Source organism: Cnephaeus nilssonii (genome assembly GCF_951640355.1).
Source record: "Cnephaeus nilssonii genome assembly, chromosome: 10".
In the NCBI taxonomy this organism is placed as follows: Eukaryota; Metazoa; Chordata; class Mammalia; order Chiroptera; family Vespertilionidae; genus Cnephaeus; species Cnephaeus nilssonii.
This window is the reverse complement of record NC_137081.1, coordinates 22,172,567-22,193,257: the sequence shown is the minus strand read 5'-3', so window position 1 is coordinate 22,193,257 and position 20,691 is coordinate 22,172,567. Positions and strand designations below refer to the sequence as shown.

Here is a 20,691-nt window from a genome sequence, read left to right as displayed (position 1 = left end):
ATGTGAAAGTCAAAATCGGCCACGATATCAGAGTCTTCATTTCCTCTTTTCCTCTTCCGAGTCAACAAGCATTCTGATACCTCACAACAATGCTTTCAGGGTGGAGTCGTCTCCTTTTCTCCGATGAAGAAGCCAAGGGTTCAGTGACATTAAGTCACCTGCCCAAGGTCACATAGGGCATCAGGATGCGGGTCCAGGTGCTAAGGACTTCAGGCAGAGCTCCCGCGGTTCCGGCAGCAGGAAAGCGCGCAGGCGGCGGTGGCAAGGGCTCGCTAATAGCTAATAGTGACGGCACTGATGACGAGGCCACCATCCGGCGGGCACCGGCCGAGCCGGGGCAGGTTCCCCGGGTCTGCCCTCGCAGAAGGGCTGCGGGGCGTAGCTCGGCGGGGCCGTCGAAGGGATCGGCACCCTGGGGCTCAGGCGGTGCAGCTCGCGGTCCTCGGCCGCCCACAGGCGTTGACCAAAGCCAGCTGTCCCGGGCGTGCAGCCGCAAGGGGTTCCTCGAGGACCGGCCGGAGCCAGGCAGCCTGTTGGAGCCGCCAGGGAGCCAGGGCGGGAGGGCACCTGCGAAGGCCGGCTGCAGCCACCTGGAGCAGACAGCCTCTGCGGCCCCGGCCTAAGTGAGAACACCTGAGCGCCCGGCGCCCCCATGCCGCAGGTGCCGCCAAGACGCGCTCTGGCCCCGCGCCCTCCGTGCCTGCGTGTGGGCCCGAAACCCTGAGCGAGGAGTTCAGGTCCCGATTGCTACGCGTTCGACAGGTGAGGGACCAGGGCACGACTTGCGGGCGGCCGCCGCTCTGGCCCCACCCCTGGAGCCGCCTACCCCTCGCGGGGCGTGGCCTCTGCGCCCCAGCGCCTAGTGGGCGAGCGGAGCACGGCCCGCCTCCCTATATAAGGCGGGTGCCGCACTGCAGCTAGCGCACTTCTCACTGAGACCCGTCGCCCGGACTCTACGTGAGACCCACCGCCCGGACTCAACATGGTGAGTGCGGCCCCGCCAGGATCTTGCCCCCCCCCCCCTAATTGTCCCTCTCCCTCCGGGACGCTCCCTCTGGAGAGGCGCGCAGCCCTCCATCTGGCGTTCCGAGTCTCAAGGAGGCGCAAGGGTGTTTGCCTCACCCCCACCCCCACCACGTCCGACTACTGACTTGGGCCGGGCCGTGTTGTCCACTTTCAAAGGCTGGGGAAGGGGGTGGGTGGAGTGAGACTCTTCTCTAGGAGAGAGGAGCGGTCCTGGAGATCCCTTCCTGCTCCACCAAGCGTTTGCGCCCTAATCCTCCTGAGGGGAGTCACGCGGTGCGGCGCCCAGTTTCCGCGGGCGAGGGAGACCCGCTTGGCTGCCCTCCGCCGCCAGCCTCACCCCACCCAGTCCCTGGAACGGGCCGAACACGTGCTTGGCGCCCGAAGGTGGAAGGGGATCGGGTTACTGGATCCAGCATCCTCTTTTCCTTCGGCCGTGTGTGCATCCCTCCTGCCCACAGCCTCCCCCCACCGTGACTCAGCACCCCGCTTCTGAGCCCGGAATGGGGTTCGGTCTCGTGAGGCGGGCCGGCCCCTCTCCAGCGGGAGCCCGGTGGCGCGGACGGGCAGAGACAGCTGTAGCTGAGCGGGAGCTCGGGCCGAGGCCAGGTTGGGGGGAGGGGAAGAGGTGCGTGTAGGGGGGTGGTATTTATAGCCCTGGAACGGGGGCCGAAATCCAATCCTCGCTTTCCGCTGGGATGTAATTGGAAAGAGGGGGGGCGAATACAGGGCGGGGTGCAGGATGGCGTTCATTCTGCCCGGGGCAAGGCGGGGCGAGGCGGGTTACCTCTGGTGCCTCACCGCGAGTTCCGCTTCCTTTTCTGAGTATTTGGAAACCTTCACCCCGCCATTTCCGTGTCGGACTGGGAGGCCGCGCAGCCTGGTGCCGCGCCACTTTGGCGCGTCAGGGGTTACTTTCAGACCGGCCTGGGCTAGCTTAGGGCTGCGACTGCCCCGGTACTCACAACCCCCATTGCCCTCACCTGCCCTCTGCGCTCGCAGCATTATCGCTGCTGTTTTCCTGAGGCCTGTCGCCTCGGATGAAGGTGGTAAAGACTCCCAGAGTGCAGTGGGGAGAGGGAGATTAGGGAGGAGGTGGAGAAGGAGCCAGATGGGATTTAAAGGTGGGGGAGAGGGCATCCTGATGCCAGTGTGGTCAGTTGATGCCAGACTGGAAGGCTGAGATGCCTCTGCAGCCCACAGGAAAGAAAGGGGGAGAAGGTTATATGAAATTTTAGTTGTTCATCCTCAAAGCAAAGCGTTAAGCGAGTGGAGGCCTCTAGCTATAAACTGACAGATCTGGAAAACCTGTCTTTTCTCAGGCTCTTCAGAAGCTGTTTCTGTGAGGGTAGGAATCGGGAACAGCTAAAACGTTGCTTGCCCTTGTCTCAGTTACTGCAGTGGCTGCTGGGTTCATACGCACTTGCCCTCTCCATCCTCCCTGAGTATTCTCTGAGTGTGGCAGGGTCATGTGGAGCCATAGCTCTTGCTTTTTATTTAAAAAAAAAATGTTTTTATTGGTTTTTAAAGAGAGGGGAAGGGAGAAGGATACAGAAATAGAAACATTGAAGAGAAACATCATCAATTGGCTGCCTCCTGCACACCCCCCACTGGAGATCAAGCCCCCAACCTGGTCATGTGCCCTGACTAGGAATCAAATTGGTGACCTCCTGGTTCCTGGGTGGATGCTCAACCACTGAGCCACACCAGTGGGGTGAACCACAGCTCTTCATTGACAAGGTCCCCATGGAGTAGTAGGCTAAGGGGGCTGGCCTGCCCTACTGGGTGCCTCCAGTTGGGAGCCTGGGCAGGCTGCCAGCCTTTTCTGACCTCTGTCCAGCCCCAAATTTCCACTTTTGCCAACTGAGTCATCCTAGCTAAAGGTAATAGGATGGCAGAGAGGTTCATAAGTGAGGACTTATGGGTGTGGGGCTTATGCTCTGTCTCCTCTTTTTATTCCTCAGCGTGAATGTATCTCAGTCCATGTGGGGCAGGCAGGTGTCCAGATGGGCAATGCCTGCTGGGAGCTCTACTGTCTGGAACATGGGATTCAGCCTGATGGGCAGATGCCCAGTGACAAGACCATTGGTGGAGGAGACGACTCCTTCACCACCTTCTTCTGTGAAACTGGAGCTGGAAAGCACGTGCCCCGGGCAGTTTTTGTGGATTTGGAGCCCACCGTAATTGGTGAGAGAAAGAAGGGGGTGGAATTGAGGGGAGTGGAGAGTGATTCTAACGCTTCTTTCTGGAGAGAGAACACCTAGACTTGGCTTTCCTCACTCAGTTTGAATCTAATCGAAAGCTGGCCTTGCACAGCAGGTCTGGGTTTCTCTCTCACTGGTATCTTGGACTGGCAGAAGGATGAGCTATTGCACATATCTCACTGCAGCTACCACACTGAGGGAGGGAGGTCCGGGCTGAGCACAGCCTTGTGGTTTGGGCCCTGACATTGTGGTTTGTGCCCTTGCAGATGAGATCCGAAATGGCCCATACCGGCAGCTCTTCCATCCAGAGCAGCTCATCACCGGGAAAGAGGATGCTGCGAACAACTATGCCCGTGGTCACTATACCATTGGCAAGGAGATCATTGACCCAGTACTGGACCGGATCCGCAAGCTGGTGAGAGTCTGGCAGGGAAGGGAGGTAGCTTTTGATGATGGTAAGGGTCAGGAATATTTTTTTCCAGGCCTTTTTGAGGGAGTCATCTCTAATTGTACATGTTCCAGAGCATGTTGCTGCTATGGAATATCATTAGTCTTTGCTCTGACTCCTTAGATATTTCGGCTTCTGTGGAGCAAGAAGATAGAGTTCCTCAGGACACTCTCCCACCTACATTGCTCTTTTTCTTTCTTGTCTTTCAGTCTGACCAGTGCACAGGACTTCAGGGCTTCCTGGTCTTTCACAGCTTTGGAGGGGGCACCGGCTCCGGCTTCACCTCACTCTTGATGGAGAGGCTCTCTGTTGATTATGGCAAGAAATCCAAGCTGGAGTTCTCCATCTACCCAGCCCCCCAGGTGTCCACAGCTGTGGTCGAGCCCTACAACTCCATCCTGACCACCCACACCACCCTGGAGCACTCAGACTGCGCCTTCATGGTGGACAACGAAGCCATCTATGACATCTGCCGCCGCAACCTGGACATCGAACGCCCCACCTACACCAACCTCAACCGCCTCATCAGCCAGATCGTCTCCTCCATCACAGCTTCCCTGCGCTTTGACGGGGCCCTCAACGTGGACCTGACAGAGTTCCAGACCAACCTGGTGCCCTACCCACGCATCCACTTCCCCCTGGCCACCTATGCGCCAGTCATCTCCGCGGAGAAGGCATACCACGAGCAGCTGTCGGTGGCAGAGATCACCAATTCCTGCTTTGAGCCTGCCAACCAGATGGTGAAGTGTGACCCCCGTCATGGCAAGTACATGGCCTGCTGCCTGCTGTACCGTGGAGACGTGGTGCCCAAGGATGTCAACGCTGCCATCGCTGCCATCAAGACCAAGCGCAGTATTCAATTCGTGGACTGGTGCCCCACAGGCTTCAAGGTTGGCATCAACTACCAGCCACCCACTGTGGTACCCGGAGGTGACCTGGCCAAGGTGCAGCGTGCCGTGTGCATGCTGAGTAACACGACCGCCATTGCCGAGGCCTGGGCCCGTCTGGACCACAAGTTCGACCTGATGTATGCCAAGAGGGCGTTTGTGCACTGGTATGTGGGTGAGGGCATGGAGGAGGGTGAGTTCTCTGAGGCCCGGGAGGATATGGCTGCCCTGGAGAAGGATTACGAGGAAGTTGGCATCGACTCCTATGAGGACGAGGATGAGGGAGAAGAATAGACCAGCTGCCTGGAGCCCACTCACTATGTTCATTGCAAAATCCTTTCGAAATAAACAGTCTCCTTGCACGATTTCTTGTTCCCTCTGTGATGTGAATACTTGAGCTTCTGCTGCCTTCCTCTTTGTGCTGCTGCTGTTGCTGCTTCTGCCCTATTTGCTGCTCATGACCCTTTTCCCTTCCATGGCTGAAGGTGAGACCTGCCAAGGATCCCTTGCCAGACTCAGGAAACATGACCCCAGGGACCTTAATGTAAGATCCTAAGGGGTACCCAGGATAGGGAGGAACTAAGGACTGAATCCTGGACCAGTCTGTCCAGCCACAAGCTATTGAAGGATATGAGTCTTCACTTCTTTTCTAAGTAGGAGTTTTAAGTCCGAAAGTTTCTGTGTTTGAGTTGGACTAGACCTATTCTTCCTGCTGCTTCTGCATTCACCGACTCTGGAAGCAAGGCTTGGCCCAGGCACCTCTGTGTTGAGGGCTTGGGAGTGGGGCTGAGCTGGCCCAAAGTTCCTTGGCATGGAGCCCAGTCATAAGCTTGGGGGATGGGAGGGAACAGGGCGGTCTCATAGAGTTGTTTATGTCACTGCATAAACAGCTTCGCATAGCTTACTGTCTTGCTGCTTTGCTGGGGGCTAGGGCTGTGCCATTAAAAGTCAGGTCGTCTCCCGTTTGTGCTTTCTTTCTGGCCTCGGTCCCTCTGCTATCTGGTGGGAGCCTCTTGCCAGGGCCCTGGGGAAAATTTCAACTTCGCTAATAGGCACCCAGGACCCACACTGACGTCAGCATGTGGCGGGGGGGGGGGGCAGGGTTGGGGGAAAGAAGCTTCAATCTCAGGAGCAAGCGATGCCAACCCTGCCCTTGCCTCCCCTCCCTGTGATTCAGGGACGCAGTGCCCTTCCCTGGGGAACAGGTCTCAAGCCCAGCAAGGCAGGGCCCCTGTTTACTCAGCAGAGTAGGCAGGAAGTGGCAGTTGGATACTGCCACACCACACTGGCCTCATTAATCATTAACCATGTGTGAGCTAAAACCATCTGGGAGAGACTGGGCCAAATATGGCTGCCTCCTCCACTCCCTTGCCCCCAGGCTGAGGCTGAGACCTGTTATCTAGCTGTCTCAAGCTTCCTTGGATGTCTCCACCCAGAAGCCCTTGCGTGGCAAACCAGTTGGGCTGCTCTAAGCTATCCACCCCTGGGAATGAAGGAAGGTAAGAATGAGTTGAATGTGCGTTTAGGGGACCCTGGTTCCAGTTCTTGGCATAGAAGCCTACTCAAGCCAGAGCAACTTTAAGTTTTTAAGTAAATTAAGCTAGAAGAACTGTCCGTTGCCAATCATGCCTCCTGACTCTACACCAGTCCCTCTTTTCCCCAGGCTGTTCCTTGGAAATGGCCAGACTTTGGGCCCCTTATATCTCCTCTCACTCCAGGAACAATGAGACTAAGAGCCACACCAAGCTGCTTTCACTTTATTCTTCTATTTATACATTCTCCTGCTCCCTGATTTGGAAGCAGACCATGATGTAAGCTTGGCAGTCCTGCTCAGATCCTTTATCAGAATCTATCAGTTTGCCTTTCTCCATCCCCCACCCACCCCAACTCAGGCTCCCTGTCCAGTAGTCCTGAGAGTAAGCGAACAGAGCAGAGATAGAAGACTGAGCTGACTCTCCCCAGCCCCCTGCCCCAACTATGAGAGAGCAGGCCTGGATAGAAAGTATGGAGATTCCAGCGAAGGACAAGGCACGGGCCACCTCAGCGTGGCCATTGGTTTGTTCAGATTTGGGTAGTGTGCTGGCCTGGAGCTGGGGGTTGCAGAGCCTCCAACTGACTGAGGAGGAATGGAATATAAGGGCGCTGCAGGGGGTCCACAGTCATCATCGAGGCCAGCAGCTGCCGCAATGCTGAAGAATGCCTGTGGAGGGAGGAGGGCAGGGTGACTGAGGGGCACCCATCCGCCGTGTGAGGCTCCAATGTCAAGGAGAGTCTAAAGTGCTTGGTGCCCCTTCATCACTCACCTGGGGCTTTGTGGGATGCTGAGTTGGTTCTGTACAGCCAGGGCCACACTGTCACCCTTCTGAAACACCATGTCATAAGGGCCTTCCCCAAACATCATAGCATATAGCACACAGCCTAGGGACTGAGCAAAACTTGGTTATTCCATAAAAGGGGACCAATGGAGATAGTAACTCCTAATTCTGTAGTGAAAGGAGACTACATAAACTAAAAGGACTATGCTAATGTCAGCCACATGACAGAGAAACTGCCAGTTAGCTGGAGGCCTCTGCAACCTTTGCTTAGCCACTGTCTTCAGCTGTGACTCTTAGCTGTACCAACCCTGTTCAAAGGGCAGAGTTTTACCACTTCCTGAGCAATTGAGTACAGTGTCGGTGACAGTTCTCAGGAAGGAAGTTGAGGGGGATGGGGACATACATGGTTCCTGGGGCCCCATGCACTGGAAACCAAAAACCTGCTCCTCTACTCCACAGGAGGTACAGAGCAGCTCCTCTCCCCCCAGATCCCCACCCGCATGCTCCTCACCCAAACATCAGTCCGCTCATCGATGACGCAGTGGCTCTGCACAGAGAAAAGCTCCGGGGCCCGGTAGGAAATGGTGCACCGCTGGGCTGCCCAGTCCTGGAACAGTGGCCCCAGAGCTCAAAAGTGGGGCACAGGTCATGGTCATGTGACGAAATTGGGAAATGCACCAGAAGGAGGTCAGGAATTGGGAACAGGTGGGCAAAAGAACTTGCAGACTCTTACCTGCAGGGCCAGAGCTTGGCGGGAGCTCTCCACATGGATGCGTGCTTGCTTCATGGAACCCAAGTCCATTAAAACCGGCTGCCCCTCATCTCCAAGTAAGATATTGGTGGGCTTCAGATCCCTGTCGGGAAGTGGAAATGACCTATGAGCATCTCTGGACTGGAGGCTAGAATCCCAGGGAGGCATAAGAATCACGGGGACTGTTGCTTGGGAGGAGAGCTCAGACCCCTCATTTCTCTTAATGGGGGCTCTTTCTGTCCCAGAAAGTACACAGGGCGCTCCTACTGACCTGTGGGCATAACCCTGGGCATGAATGGCTTCAAGGCCTCTGCAGATACCCAGCAACAGCTGAAGGATTTCATCTTCAGTCAAGAAGTTGCCTTTGTCTTTCAGCCTTTCTATCTCATTCCACAGCGTACCTCCCTGCAACACAAATATCCCTACAGTTGGTTTTTCAGCTTCTGTTCCCAGTCTGATCCCTTCCCTACGTCAAAAGTTATCAACCTTTTCACCACACGACCACACCCTACAGTCCCATTTGGATTCCCCTAAACTCCAAATTTGAAGTGGTCAAATCCAAGACATAGCCTCTGATTCCTAACATACTTGACTGCTCACACAGCTCTTGGTTGGTGGCTCTGTTGCAACCCCTCCATAGCCAGGAGACTTTCTGACCTTTAAGTAAGGTAGTAGCAGCCAGGCCTCATGTTTTGTGCCCCGCTCCTTCAGACAATAAGCCTCGAGGCGAAGGATGTTGGGGTGATTGAAGAGGCGATGCATCTCTGCTTCTCGCTGGGCCTCCTCCACATCCTGCTGCTCGTGACACAGGATTCGCTTCAGTGCGTAGAAGTGTCCATCATGTAACCCCTCCACTAGGTCCACATAGCTGAACCCACTGTGGGCCAAAAGGGTCAGTGAAGGGCCACGGTCATCTCCCACACTGCTTGGACCCAGAGGAACTCCCTGGGGAGAATGGGGATGTCTTTCCCAGTTAGTAGAAACCCTCCCAAGATGTGACTCTAAGAGAAGTTTGGAGATTATTACAGTTTGAGCGCAAGAGCTGGGACACAGTAATATTGAGGTCCTGTGGTCTTAACCCAGTGTTCTGCACATGACAGATGCTCAATAAACATTAAGTGAATAGCCAACATATAGGTGCTGTGAACCAGGCACTGGCAAGACATTTTATATGCCTTATCTTATTTAATCCTCACAGCTCCATCAGTGACACAAGATAGTAATTATCTCCATTAAGCAGATGAAGAACCCATGGCTTATCAAGGTCGCACAGGTCGATTAGGAGGCCTGGCTCCAGAATCCACTTTCTTGACTAGCTGGTCACTAGGCTCTGTCAGGTGAGTTAAAGGATAGGCTACAGGATAAAACCTTTGTGCCCCTAGTCATGTGCAGACTGCTGTCCTTCAATCATCATAACCCTGGGGACTAATCATTTCCAAACACTCACCCCTCCCCCAGTTTCTGGATGAAGAGGTAGCGCTTGTTGTCAATGATGACAGTTCCCGGAGAGCAGATACACAGCGCGTGGCCCATAGTGTCTCAGTCATCCTCCTCGGGGACGGTCTGCGGTGCCAAAGCGTTCGTCCAGGTTGAGTGGGCTCTTCCGGGCGATGCGCTGGGGGCCCAGCGGATCATGCTGGAAGGAAAAGAACGGCAGGGTCGCGGGTCGGACACAATCCAGACGACCCTGAAGTACTGATGTGGAGAGCTCGGGCCCAAGTCTCGGAATCTAGAGAAAACAGGTCCTGGCGATAACCATCTCCAAGAAAGCTGGGATCAGGTGTCTTAGAGCCTCAGGCCACGCAGCGACTACCAGACCGCTTCCTCCACCACCAGCCCACCGCTGGGCGGCCCCGTCTCCCACGCCCGTCCGCCGCGAAGGCAGGGCAGGGGAGTGCGAGGCTCGGGCCCATCCTTTGCAGAGTCCACCCCCAGCCTCGGCGTGCAGACCCGGGTCGGCCAACAGGGATTCCCCACTGACCTGGCTTGGGCGGCAGGGAAGCGCCAAGGACCGGAAGCAGCGGGTGCGTCATCATTCAGCGCCGGCGTAACGGCCCGCGGTGTCCTAGCAACCGCCCGGCGTACGGAGGATGTAGGAGCGTGGAGTGGACAAGCCGGGGGCGGGCCAGGCCTGCGGGAGGACGGGTACCTGGGCCCCGGAGAGGGTTCCACACCTGGCCTTCTGTAGGGGTCAGGACGAAAGCACCTACGCCAGCGGGGAGCAAAGCCGGGCTCGGCCCGAGGCCCCCAGGACCTCCATTTCCCAATGCTGGAGGTAGGAGGCCTCTTACCTCCGGCGCGCTGGGTGGCCGAGTACAGCCCAGGCCGGAGGGAGGGAGGGGTAACGGGGGGCGGGGAGGGATGGGGGCGCGGTTGCTGGCGACCTGGACTTCTGGAACTCTAATCAGTACAACCCTGGGGGCTCTGCCGATATCCCACTACCCTGGTCTCACTGGTTAAGAGCTCAGGCTCTTGAACCAGACTAGGGTCTAAATATGGTCCTAATAATAGCCTCCTAGCAGTGCGACCTCGGACAAGTTATTTAACATCGCTTTCCCTATCTATAAAATAGGTATACCACTACCTAAGGCTAAGTGCCTGAACCGTGAGCCCAGATTGCCTACTTCAAATTCCAGCTCTACTAAACGAGTTGTGTGACCTTGGGCAAGCTACTTAATATTTCTGTTCCTCAATTTCCTCATCTGTAAAATGCAAATGATAATTATCTACCTCATGTAGTTGTTTGGAGATTAAGTGATATGTGAAGTGCCTAGCACAATATCTGACGCATAGCTCTCAGTAAGTGTTAAACAGAAGTATTATTATTATTATTATTATTAATTATTATTCTGATGCTCACATCTCAGGCTTGGGACTGTGAAGGCAGGAGTAATGGAAATCCCCAAATTCCCAAGCCTTGGCACCAAGCAACTGTCCTTGACATCTTTTGCACAGACAGGCAGAGGCAAATTAGAAAGGGGCAAACACCCAAAGGAGATGGAATAGACCTTGATGGTGTCTTTTGCTGAAATAGGGCTCTCCAGGAAAAATATCTGTTTTGTAACCTGCCTCCCCAACCTTGCCCTCCCCCTTACACATCACTGGGAAGATCTCCCTACAGTTTCCCTTGTTTCTAAACCTGTTTTACCCACCCTCTCCGGGTTCTGACGTTTATTTAGATTTCACCTGCTACATGTGGGCCCTGTGCCTGATACTGAAGATTCAAGATGAACAAGGTCCCAACCCTTAAAGAGCTCGTCTAGGTCTAGTAGAGCACGGGTTCTCAATCTTGAATGTGCTTACGATCGCCTGGGAATCTTGTTAAAATACAAATTCCGATTCTGAGGTCTGAGGCAGGACCTGGGACTCTGCATTTCTAACAAGCTCCCAAGTGACTCTCATAAAGCTGGTTCAAAATGTAGAGGATAGAGCGTCGGCTTGTGGACTCAAGGGTCTCAGGTTCGATTCCAGTCAAGGGCATGTACCTTGGTTGTGGGCACATCCCCAGTGGGGGGTGTACAAGAGGCAGCTGATTGATGTTTCTCTCTCATCGATGTTTCTGACTCTCTCCCTCTCCCTTCCTCTCTGTTAAAAAAAAAAAAACAACAAAAGAAAAAAAACAATAAGATATATATTTTTAAAAATATAGAGGACTTTATCTCTTCCTAAAATTAATTTGCTCTATGCATTTCTATAGCACAACAAATCAATAAATGAAAGATGAAATAAGGTTAATGGTTTTTTTTTGTGTGTGTGTGTTTGTTTGTTTTTGTCTAAATAAAGTAAATCACATTTTATGGGGGGAACAATGTAGAGGACTTTACAAACTAGTAGAGGAGCCGAAGACGAAAGTCCGGGCTAATTGCCTGGCAACTTGAGGTGGTCTCCGCCCCTCTTTGCTCACTGAAGTTCCCTCCCAGGAATCCGCCACGTGACAGTTGGACCGCAAGCTAAGCGCCATGGCTCCCAAGAAGCCGCTCTGCCTTCTCTCCCTGCTGCGGCTGCTCCTGACGCTGCTGCTACCCCAGGTGAGACAAGAGGATTGAACTAGCCTGCGGTGAGACCGGATTAGATCTGGCGTAGGAGACAAAGTGAAAATAACAAAACTCTCGGCAGACCGAGTTCCATCTCTTCTGCTCTTGGCAGACGCCCGTTACCCCTCCTCCAGACGCCTGCTGAGCACCGCCTCTCTCTCTGCAGGCAGACGCTCGGTCCTTCGTAGTAGATCGGGAACACGATAGATTCCTTCTGGATGGGGCTCCGTTCCGCTACGTGTCTGGCAGCCTGCACTACTTTCGGGTACCTCGCGTGCTTTGGGCTGACCGGCTTTTCAAGATGCAAATGAGTGGCCTCAACGCAGTACAGCTGTAAGAAGGGCTCAGGAGAGCCATGGAGGGGTGGGATTTACCTTTCCTACCACCCCCTTATGAAGGGGGTCGGGACAGGAAGACTGCTTGGGTGTGATGAGTTAGAGCTCCAGGGCTACCAGGCCAAGGGTGGGAAAGGGTGGGCCAGGATCTCCTTCCAACAGCTTCCTGGATATTCCTTGTAAGGCCAGGAGCCCTTATGTCTCCCAGGCATCTCCCATGCAAGCCTTGGGCCCTGTTAACCTCTTCCTTTCTCAGTTATGTACCCTGGAACTACCATGAGCCAGAGCCTGGGGTCTATAACTTTAATGGCAGCCGGGATCTCATTGCATTTCTGAAAGAGGCATCTGTAGCGAACCTGTTGGTCATACTGAGACCAGGACCTTACATCTGTGCAGAGTGGGAGATGGTGAGTTAGTTGAAGGGATAGAACCAAAGCTACCCACGTGGGGTTCCTAGGCTATTCCCTTCTGCCCATACTCTAGGGCCACTTCCAGCACTGTACTTAATTTCTTCTCGGACAACAAAACCCATATGCTGCTTTTGTTGTCTTTATGTTTGTCTCAGGGGGGTCTCCCAGCCTGGTTGCTTCGTAAACCTAATATTCATCTGAGAACTTCAGATCCAGGTGAGTTGAAAGAAAAAAATTTAACAAGGAAAAAAAGCAAACAACAATGACAAAATGGGTCATTTGGGTGCCCAAAACAGAAGAGACCATCCCCAAATTGGAGATCATTCATTCAAATATAAATTGAGTGTTTCCTTCGTGCCCAGCAGGATGCTAGAAACTGGGGAACCAGACAGACTCAGTCACTGTGCAATGGAGCTTACTATGTAGTGGAAGAAATAGATTTTTTTAAGAAACCAAAAATCTGTAATATTATTGCAAGTTGTAAAAATACCACACAAGGAAATAGACAAGGAGTTGAGATAGTGAATAATAGAGAAGACCTCTTTTAGGTAGGGCGGTCAGGAAATGCTTTTCTGAGATGACATTCAGTTGACTAGGGAAGGAAACGTTCTGGTCATATGAAGAGTGAAGTGAGAATGACCAGGTAAAGGGGACAGTGTATTGTAAGGCCCAGAGATGGGAAAGAACATGGCATGATTGAGGCCAGCATGGCTGGAGCATAGTGGATAAGGGAGAGAGTGGTATGATGTGAAATTGGAGATAGGGACTGCCGATGCAGGACTTTATAGGCCATTCTGAGGGGTTTGCATTTTATTCTAGCATAGAAGAAAGTCATTGAGTTTAATCAGAGATGTGACATGATAAGATTTGTTTTCAGACTACTTTAGCCTGGATGTAGAGAATGGGTTGAGGGGAGTAAGGATCATGGTGGAGAAACCAATTGGGAGACCAAGCCTGTAGTTGAGGAGATGATGGCTCCTGGACTAAGGTGATAGTGGTGGAAATGGAAAGAGGAGAGCAGAATTGAGATATAGGTTGTTGACAGATTAGATTGAAAGGGTAGGGGTGGCAGCAGTGTGAGTACCCAGTCAAGATGGTGGTGCCAGCACCACTGATGTGGCTCAGTGGTTGAGTGTCGACCTATGAACCAGCAGGTCATGGTTCGATTCCTGGTCAGAGCACATGCCCAGGTTGTTGGCTCTACAGTTGGAGTGTGCATGAGGCAGTTAATCAATGATTCTCATCGTTGATGTTTCTATCTCTCTCTCCCTCTCCTTTCCTCTCTGAAATCAATAAAAAAATTTTTAAATGATAAATTATTGATGGAGCACCAACATGCAGTGTAATTTTTAAAAATGGTTATGATGATGAATCTTGTGTGTAGTCTCTCACTTCCTTTTATTTATATAAAGGTTTAAAATTGATTTTTAGAGAGAAAAGAAGGGAAAAGGAGAGAGAGAAAAATCAGTGTGAGACCAAAACATCGATCAGCTGCCTCCTGCATCTACCAGGGATCAGGTCTGCAACCCGGGCATGTGCCCTGACTGGAAATCCAAACAGCAACCTTTCTGTGCACAGGATGACACTCAGCCAACTGAGCCACACTGACCAGGGCTGCAATCGCCTGTTTTCTCAAGAATACCAGTAACCTCTTTAATGTTAACTCCATGGTGATTTCTCAGACCTCATTTTCCTTGACCAATCAGCAACATTTAGCACAGTTGGTCACTCTCCTTTGAAATACATTTCTCTCTCAACTTCCATGATACTACACTTATCTGGTCTTTGCCCCTCTCCCCACAATCTTTCCAACCACTCCTCAATCTCTTACTGGTTCTTCTCTGTTTCTTTTTCTGCTAAATGCTTGAGTGTTTCAGATCTCAGTCCTTAGATGCTTCTCTTTTCTATGTTCATGCCCTAGACCAAGCATGTCAAACTCAAAGGCTAACACAGGCCAAATAAACAAGGTTTAAGTTTATGTGGACCGCAATAAAACAAAAGCTTCAATTTTCATAGAAACGTAGGTTTATTTCGAGAGAGACATGCTGAATACAAAGGGCTGAAATAAATGAGTAATTGTTAACATAAAATAATAGCACATTTTAATAAAAATTAATATTTTTTCTTGAACATTAACTTGCCAGACACTGAATACTAATAACTGCACAAATTAATAAGCATAGTGCAAATAAACCTATTTTTCTGTTCTCCAAAAGCAAAGTATTTCCTGTTGCGCACACCAAACAAGTCAGTACAAGACTAATGACGTGGCAATCGGCTGCTAAAATATTCCCTGCTAGTATTAGTGGAGAGAAATGGTGCACCTGCACTTAAGGAGCGAAAGGGAAATGAATGCAACACAATTATAGTAATCAGTCATAAGTGAATATTGTAGTTCGTTATTAATAATTATGTATAACAGGATATTGTAAAAATTAAGTTACAAAATTTTAATTAAAACGTTTCTTACATACCATTATATTGGCTGGGCTGCAAAAATATTTGTTGGACCCGTGGGCCGCGAGTTTAACATGCTTGCCCTAGACCCGTGATCGGCAAACTGCGGCTCGCGAGCCACATGCGGCTCTTTGGTCCCTTGCGTGTGGCTCTTCCACAAAATACCACGGCCTGGGTGAGTCTATTTTGAAGAAGTGGCATTAGAAGAAGTTTAAGTTTAAAAAATTTGGCTCTCAAAAGAAATTTCAATCGTACTGTTGGTATTTGGCTCTGTTGACTAATGAGTTTACCGGCCACTGCCCTAGACAATCTCATCCATTTGCATGGCATTATATTCCATTTATTAGGTAATGACTGAAATATGTTATCTCCAAGACCTTCTTTTGGCCTCCAAACACATTATCCAACTGCCTTCTTGACTTCTGCTTTTGGAGATCCAACAGTCATAATGATACAACTAAGCACTTGATATTGCCTCCCAAACTAGCTATTCCAACAATTTCCCCGTTTCAGTTAATGGCAACTCTTATTTTCCAACTTACCAAACTAAACACTATGGTGTAATTATTCATGTATTCTTTCTCTTGCACCCCATGTTTGGTCCATCAGAGAATTCTGTCAGCTTTACTCTAAAAATATATTGAATTCAACTACTACTCATCACCTCCACTGCCACCACTCTAGTCCAAACCACCTCTCTCCGCTGGATTATTTTAAGCTTCCTAACTGGTTTCCTGTCTTTGCCCTTCTTTCATGTAGCCTATTCTCAGTACAATAGCCAGTGTGATCCTGTTAAAATATGTTAATCAGATCAGATCATGTCACGTCTTTGCTTAAACCTCTCCAACAGGTTCTCATCTCACTCAGAATATGAACCATAGATTCCTTAAAATGGCCTACTAGTTCCTACCTCATCATCTCAGTCACCTTCCTGACCTCTACTCTTCTCATTGTTCACACTAGCCTCATTGCTGTTCTTTAAACCCACCAGGTCTTCTTGCAGAATTCCCTTCACAGTGAGGTCTTCCCTGAGCCAGCCTCTAAAATTTAAGCTCCCCCACCTCACCATTTTATATCTTCCTTTTCTGCTTTATTTTTCTCTCCTTGGCATTAACCCACTATATTTTTTACCTCTTTAATTTATCAACTGCTTCCCTCACTGGAAAGGAAATTCCCAGGGATTTTTGTCTATTTCTTTCTATTCTATATCCCTAACACTTACAATAGTGCTTGGTGCTAGTCACCACCCATAATTTTTTGTTGAGTGAGATTTAATGCATGCTTGGATTAAAGAAGGCAATAAAACCTGGGCCTCCTTTATGCAGAACACGAATATAAAGGAATTAAATATTTTATTCCTTTTTTAGAATTAAGTCTTTTAAGGATACAAAAATATCCTCCAAAATATCTCATCAAATCCACCTTCAGGAGTCTGCTATCTGCTAGGCATTGTCCTCAAATTATAGGGACCAAACAAATTCCTGCTCACTAGTGGGGAAGACCAACATGAAACAATTACAGAAATAAATGCTTAATTATAATTGGGTATGTGTTTGAAAGAGAAGTATCAGGTGATATGAGAGTGTGTAACAGGGGGATCTACCCTAATCTGGGATATCAAAGGCTTTCTTAAGGAAGTGAAATATAAGTTAAGACCTGAAGACTGAGTTGGAGTTGGCTAGGTAAAGGAGGTGGGGAGAAAGTGTCAGGCAAAGGTAATAACATACATGAAGACCATGAGTATGAATCAACAAAAATCACAAATAGGAGTTGAGAATTTTAAGCCATGAAACTTAATATAAGGCTCTTTCAGTTGATGACTTAAATCACCTGGACTGTCTGTCACATCAAGGTGTAGGTCAGGCATTCTACAGTTCTGTGAATTCCCATGTTAGTTCATAGCAGTCTTGTATACATTGATTATACAATATAGCTCCATGAGATGTGTTTAACCTTTTTCTTACATTTAAAAAATATATTTACAAGAAACACTGCTTTAAGGTTTCCTGTGCTCAAATTTCTTGCCATGCAAATACGGTTGAGAGCTTCTTTTCACAAGTTACTGCTTCCCACATTTAGTTATGGACAAGTAGGATGCAACCTGCTATTCCTACAATCTCTCCTACAGTTCAGGCAGCACTGAAGTTCCTAGCATTGATGCTAGGAGTGGGGATTGTGGAGGTGGTGGTGCCCTAATGAGCAGAGCACTGCTCCTTCCTTTAGACTTCCTTGCTGCAGTGGACTCCTGGTTCAAGGTCTTGCTGCCCAAGATACATCCATGGCTCTACCACAATGGGGGCAACATCATTAGCATTCAGGTACAAGTGGAAAGTTGACTAGGCAAGGGGAAGGAGGTTCCAGGGGTTCTTAACCTTCTCCACCTCATGGCTGTGCTCTACTTTTCCTTTCTCCTGGCAGGTGGAGAATGAATATGGTAGCTATCGGGCCTGCGACTTTGACTACATGAAGCACCTGGCTGGGCTCTTCCGTGCACTACTAGGAGAGGAGATTTTGCTCTTCACCACAGATGGGCCACAGGGACTCAAATGTGGCTCCCTCAAGGGACTTTATACCACTGTAGATTTTGGCCCAGGTCTCCTGAGCAAGGGTTAGGGTGGAGTCTGGGGAAGGAGCATTTCTTCTGTGATGTTTATCTTTCACCCATGCCTCCTTTCTGCAGCTGACAACATGACCAAAATCTTTGCCCTGCAAAGGGAGTATGAACCTCACGGGCCACTGGTGAGAAGCCAGAGGGGAGGGCAATCAAGGCAAGAATCACGGGTGGGAATGGGTTGAGCTCGGTTCCCCATCTTGCTCATGGCGGCTCCTTTCACTTCACACTAGGTGAACTCTGAGTACTACACAGGCTGGCTGGATTACTGGGGCCAGAATCACTCCACACGGTCCATTACAGATGTAACCAGAGGACTAGAGAAAATGCTGAAGTTGGGAGCCAGTGTGAACATGTAACTGGACACTGGGGCCAACATGAATGTAATTGGGTGTTGGGGATGAAAGTTCAGATTACACGGGTCAGCTCATGCTTTTCCCCCCCATCTTCCCTCATTTCAGGTACATGTTTCATGGAGGTACCAACTTTGGATACTGGAATGGTGAGTCCAGATGGTCCCTGGGGTGGAAGCAGGGAGGTAGCAAGGAATTAGAATTTGAGGGCTGCGTGGATTAGGATATCTATAAGATGGCTATGGCCATCACTGCCCCCATCTGATGGCAAAATTCTCTGTACGTGCATAGATGTATTGAATTAATTAAATTGGTTTGACCCCAGGTGCTGATGAGAAGGGACACTTCCTTCCAATTACTACCAGCTATGACTACGATGCACCGATATCTGAAGCAGGGGATGTCACATTCAAGCTTTTTGCTCTTCGAAATGTCATCAGCCAGGTGCCCTACCACTTCATTACGTGCCAAAGGCTTTTATTAATTTTGGGGAAGGGAGTGCCTAAATTGTTTGTAAAGAGTTCCCAGAAATCACTGGTGGTTGTCTAGGTCACTGAGCCCTGTGAGCATCCCATAAAAACATTTTCCACTCACCCAAATGGGACTACCTGGGGAGATACAAGTATGTGTAAAATTACAGGATATTCATGACCCTGAAGCCATTCCCTGGATGCTAGGTTAAGAACCCTGTGCTAGGGTCTTGGAATAGGGGTTGTGTGGTTTTTCTATGGCTCCTGAGAGAATTTGGGCTCAGTTCCAGGAAATTCCCTTGGGACCTTTACCTCCCCCCAGCCCCAAGATGATGCTCGGACCTTTGACCCTACACCTGGTAAGCTCCTCCCTATCTCTTCTGATTCTACCATATTATCCTCTAAATAGCCCTCTATTCTGAAACTCCCCTTTTATTCTGATACTGTTTCCTTATTCTAATAGGATGGATATTTGCTAGATTTCCTGCACTTATTGTGCCCCCAAGGGCCCATCCATTCAATCTTGCCAATGACCTTTGAAGCTGTCAAGCAGGTAAGGCATAATCCCACAGCCAGTAGGTAAGGCAACCTTCCTTACCAGCTATAGCCAAAGATTTCCTACGTTCCACATCTTCCCCATTTTCTCTATCAGTTTATCATAAGTACTCATTCTTCCACACCTAGGACCGTGGTTTTATGTTGTACCGGACCTATCTAACACAAACTGTTTTTGAGCCAACACAATTCTGGGTACCAAACAACGGAATACATGACCGTGCCTACGTGATGGTGGATGGGGTACGAACCTAATTCCAGGCTACCTTGTGAGCCCCCCTTTCCTCTCCTCTCAAGCACCCTTTAGCCTTAAGTTCCCCTATCTACCTTTTCCCACTGCCTGCCCACATTTGCAGAGGGTCCAGGGATAAGCTTGGATGAGAAAGAGTTTGACTAAGGGTAAGGTCCAGAATGGAGAGTAATTGACAGGTGGGCTACATTCTCTTTCCCCTCCAAATAAGTATCCTAATGTGGCTTCCTGTTTGGTGGCCAGGAGCTAGATGCTGAACCCTTCCCATCATAGATCTTCTTATCCACAGGTGTTTCAGGGTGTGTTGGAACGAAACACGAAACGCAAACTATTTTTGACGGGGAAAATGGGGGCCAAACTGGATGTCTTGCTGGAGAACATGGGGAGGCTCAGTTTCGGGTCTAACTACAGTGACTTCAAGGTGAGCTAGCTTTGTCCGTCCCCTCACCCCATGACTTTATTGACCAAACTCCCTAGAGGGATGTCCCATAGCTCCAGCGGCATCTGAACAGAGGAAGAAAAATGGAAAGATAGGGGCCTAATGGAAGATAAGCAAGAGCCATGTCCTTAGCAAAGTAGTGACTTGTAGGGATCTGGACATGGCTACTAATTGGATCTCAGGGTTTGATTAGGGACAATTTCACCTTAGAGATTAATGAATGTGATGATGAATTTTCATTTGCCTTCTTCACAGGGCCTATTGCAGGCACCAATTCTGGGGCAAACAATCCTTACCCAATGGCTGATGTTCCCTCTGAAAGTCGATAAACTTGTAAAGTGGTGGTTTCCCCTCCAATTGCTGAAAAACTCACGTCCTCAAACTCCCTCTGGCCCCATCTTCTACTCCACAACGTTTCCAATTTTAGACTCAGTCAGAGACACATTTCTCTTTCTACCTGGATGGACCAAGGTATTGCTGATAGTAGTGGTTGGGATGAGGATGGGAGGTGGTAAGACAGAAAAATCATGGAAGAAGGGGGAACAGAAATGATTCCTCTGATTAGAAACCCAAAAGAGGATAATTCTAGTCCCCTGAGAACTGACCACTTATTTTCCTCTCCTCCCACCATGACAGGGTCAAGTCTGGATCAATGGGTTTAACTTGGGCCGGTACTGGACAAAGAGAGGGCCACAACAGACCCTCTATGTGCCAAGACCTTTGCTGTTTCCTAGGGGAGTTCTCAACAAAATCACATTGCTTGAGCTAGAAAATGTGCCTCCCCAACCCCAAATCCAATTTCTGGATAGTCCTATCCTCAATAGCACCTTGCATAAGACATACATCTACTCCCTCTCAGCTGATACACAAAGTAACTCTGAACCAATGGAGTTAAGTGGGCACTGAAAGAAAGGTAACCCTTGGACCTGGGACATGGAGTGGGCAGGATCCCTTGGTAATGGCCAAGGTGACCACAAAGAATCAAAGACCACAACAACTGTACAAGTGCAGTTTCCTTGCCAAACTTTATTGTGATTAAAGTTCCAGAGACAGTACCAGCTCCACACATCTCTATGGCACTGTCTTTGTCCGGGTTCCTGAGTCTCTCATCCCAATCTTCCAAATACTCTGGTTTCTCGGGAAGGAGAA

The 20,691-nt window shown here is 50.0% G+C and overlaps 3 protein-coding genes across 6 annotated transcripts; 2 read left to right on the top strand and 1 right to left on the bottom strand.

Moving 5' to 3' along the window:
* The first annotated feature begins 896 nt into the window (after positions 1-896).
* On the top strand, positions 897-4,927 carry TUBA4A (tubulin alpha 4a). Its single transcript, XM_079782019.1, has 4 exons — positions 897-985; positions 2,988-3,210; positions 3,494-3,642; positions 3,885-4,927. Exons 1-4 carry the CDS (start codon positions 983-985, stop codon positions 4,854-4,856), a joined length of 1,347 nt encoding a protein of 448 aa, XP_079638145.1. The 5' UTR covers positions 897-982; the 3' UTR covers positions 4,857-4,927.
* A 157-nt stretch (positions 4,928-5,084) lies between these two features.
* Positions 5,085-9,745, bottom strand: STK16 (serine/threonine kinase 16). 3 transcript variants are annotated; one of them, XM_079782021.1, is made up of 8 exons: positions 9,610-9,745; positions 9,076-9,357; positions 8,286-8,505; positions 7,900-8,033; positions 7,611-7,731; positions 7,389-7,484; positions 6,866-6,987; positions 5,085-6,762 (listed from the first exon to the last, which is right to left on the bottom strand). In XM_079782021.1, the coding sequence occupies exons 2-8, from the start codon at positions 9,159-9,161 to the stop codon at positions 6,624-6,626; spliced, it is 918 nt and encodes a 305-aa protein (XP_079638147.1). In that variant the 5' UTR covers positions 9,162-9,357; positions 9,610-9,745; the 3' UTR covers positions 5,085-6,623. The 3 variants fall into 3 exon arrangements, with proteins under 3 accessions (XP_079638147.1, XP_079638148.1, XP_079638146.1); XM_079782022.1 differs by having other exon boundaries at positions 9,076-9,264; positions 9,610-9,693; XM_079782020.1 differs by lacking the exon at positions 9,610-9,745 and having other exon boundaries at positions 9,076-9,597.
* Positions 9,746-9,762: 17 nt separating this feature from the next.
* On the top strand, positions 9,763-20,451 carry GLB1L (galactosidase beta 1 like). 2 transcript variants are annotated; one of them, XM_079782017.1, is made up of 17 exons: positions 9,763-9,903; positions 11,549-11,656; positions 11,829-11,995; positions 12,254-12,404; positions 12,563-12,623; positions 17,088-17,182; positions 17,283-17,457; positions 17,545-17,603; positions 17,709-17,830; positions 17,937-17,977; positions 18,154-18,272; positions 18,583-18,657; positions 18,762-18,851; positions 18,983-19,096; positions 19,393-19,524; positions 19,798-20,013; positions 20,179-20,451. In XM_079782017.1, the coding sequence occupies exons 2-17, from the start codon at positions 11,588-11,590 to the stop codon at positions 20,446-20,448; spliced, it is 1,956 nt and encodes a 651-aa protein (XP_079638143.1). In that variant the 5' UTR covers positions 9,763-9,903; positions 11,549-11,587; the 3' UTR covers positions 20,449-20,451. The 2 variants fall into 2 exon arrangements, with proteins under 2 accessions (XP_079638143.1, XP_079638144.1); XM_079782018.1 differs by lacking the exon at positions 9,763-9,903 and having other exon boundaries at positions 11,775-11,995.
* Positions 20,452-20,691: the final 240 nt, after the last annotated feature.

Coding starts and splice junctions, on each gene's coding strand:
- TUBA4A (XM_079782019.1), top strand. Junction 3,211..3,493: donor TTTGGAGCCCACCGTAATTG/GTGAGAGAAAGA, acceptor GTGCCCTTGCAG/ATGAGATCCGAAATGGCCCA. Junction 3,643..3,884: donor TGGACCGGATCCGCAAGCTG/GTGAGAGTCTGG, acceptor CTTGTCTTTCAG/TCTGACCAGTGCACAGGACT.
- STK16 (XM_079782021.1), bottom strand. CDS start 9,161: ATGGGCCACGCGCTGTGTATCTGCTCTCCGGGAACTGTCATCATTGAC. Junction 8,034..8,285: donor TGCTACTACCTTACTTAAAG/GTCAGAAAGTCT, acceptor TTTGTGTTGCAG/GGAGGTACGCTGTGGAATGA. Junction 6,763..6,865: donor AGCATCCCACAAAGCCCCAG/GTGAGTGATGAA, acceptor CTCCCTCCACAG/GCATTCTTCAGCATTGCGGC.
- GLB1L (XM_079782017.1), top strand. CDS start 11,588: ATGGCTCCCAAGAAGCCGCTCTGCCTTCTCTCCCTGCTGCGGCTGCTC. Junction 12,624..17,087: donor TCTGAGAACTTCAGATCCAG/GTGAGTTGAAAG, acceptor TCCTTCCTTTAG/ACTTCCTTGCTGCAGTGGAC. Junction 17,183..17,282: donor GCAACATCATTAGCATTCAG/GTACAAGTGGAA, acceptor TTCTCCTGGCAG/GTGGAGAATGAATATGGTAG.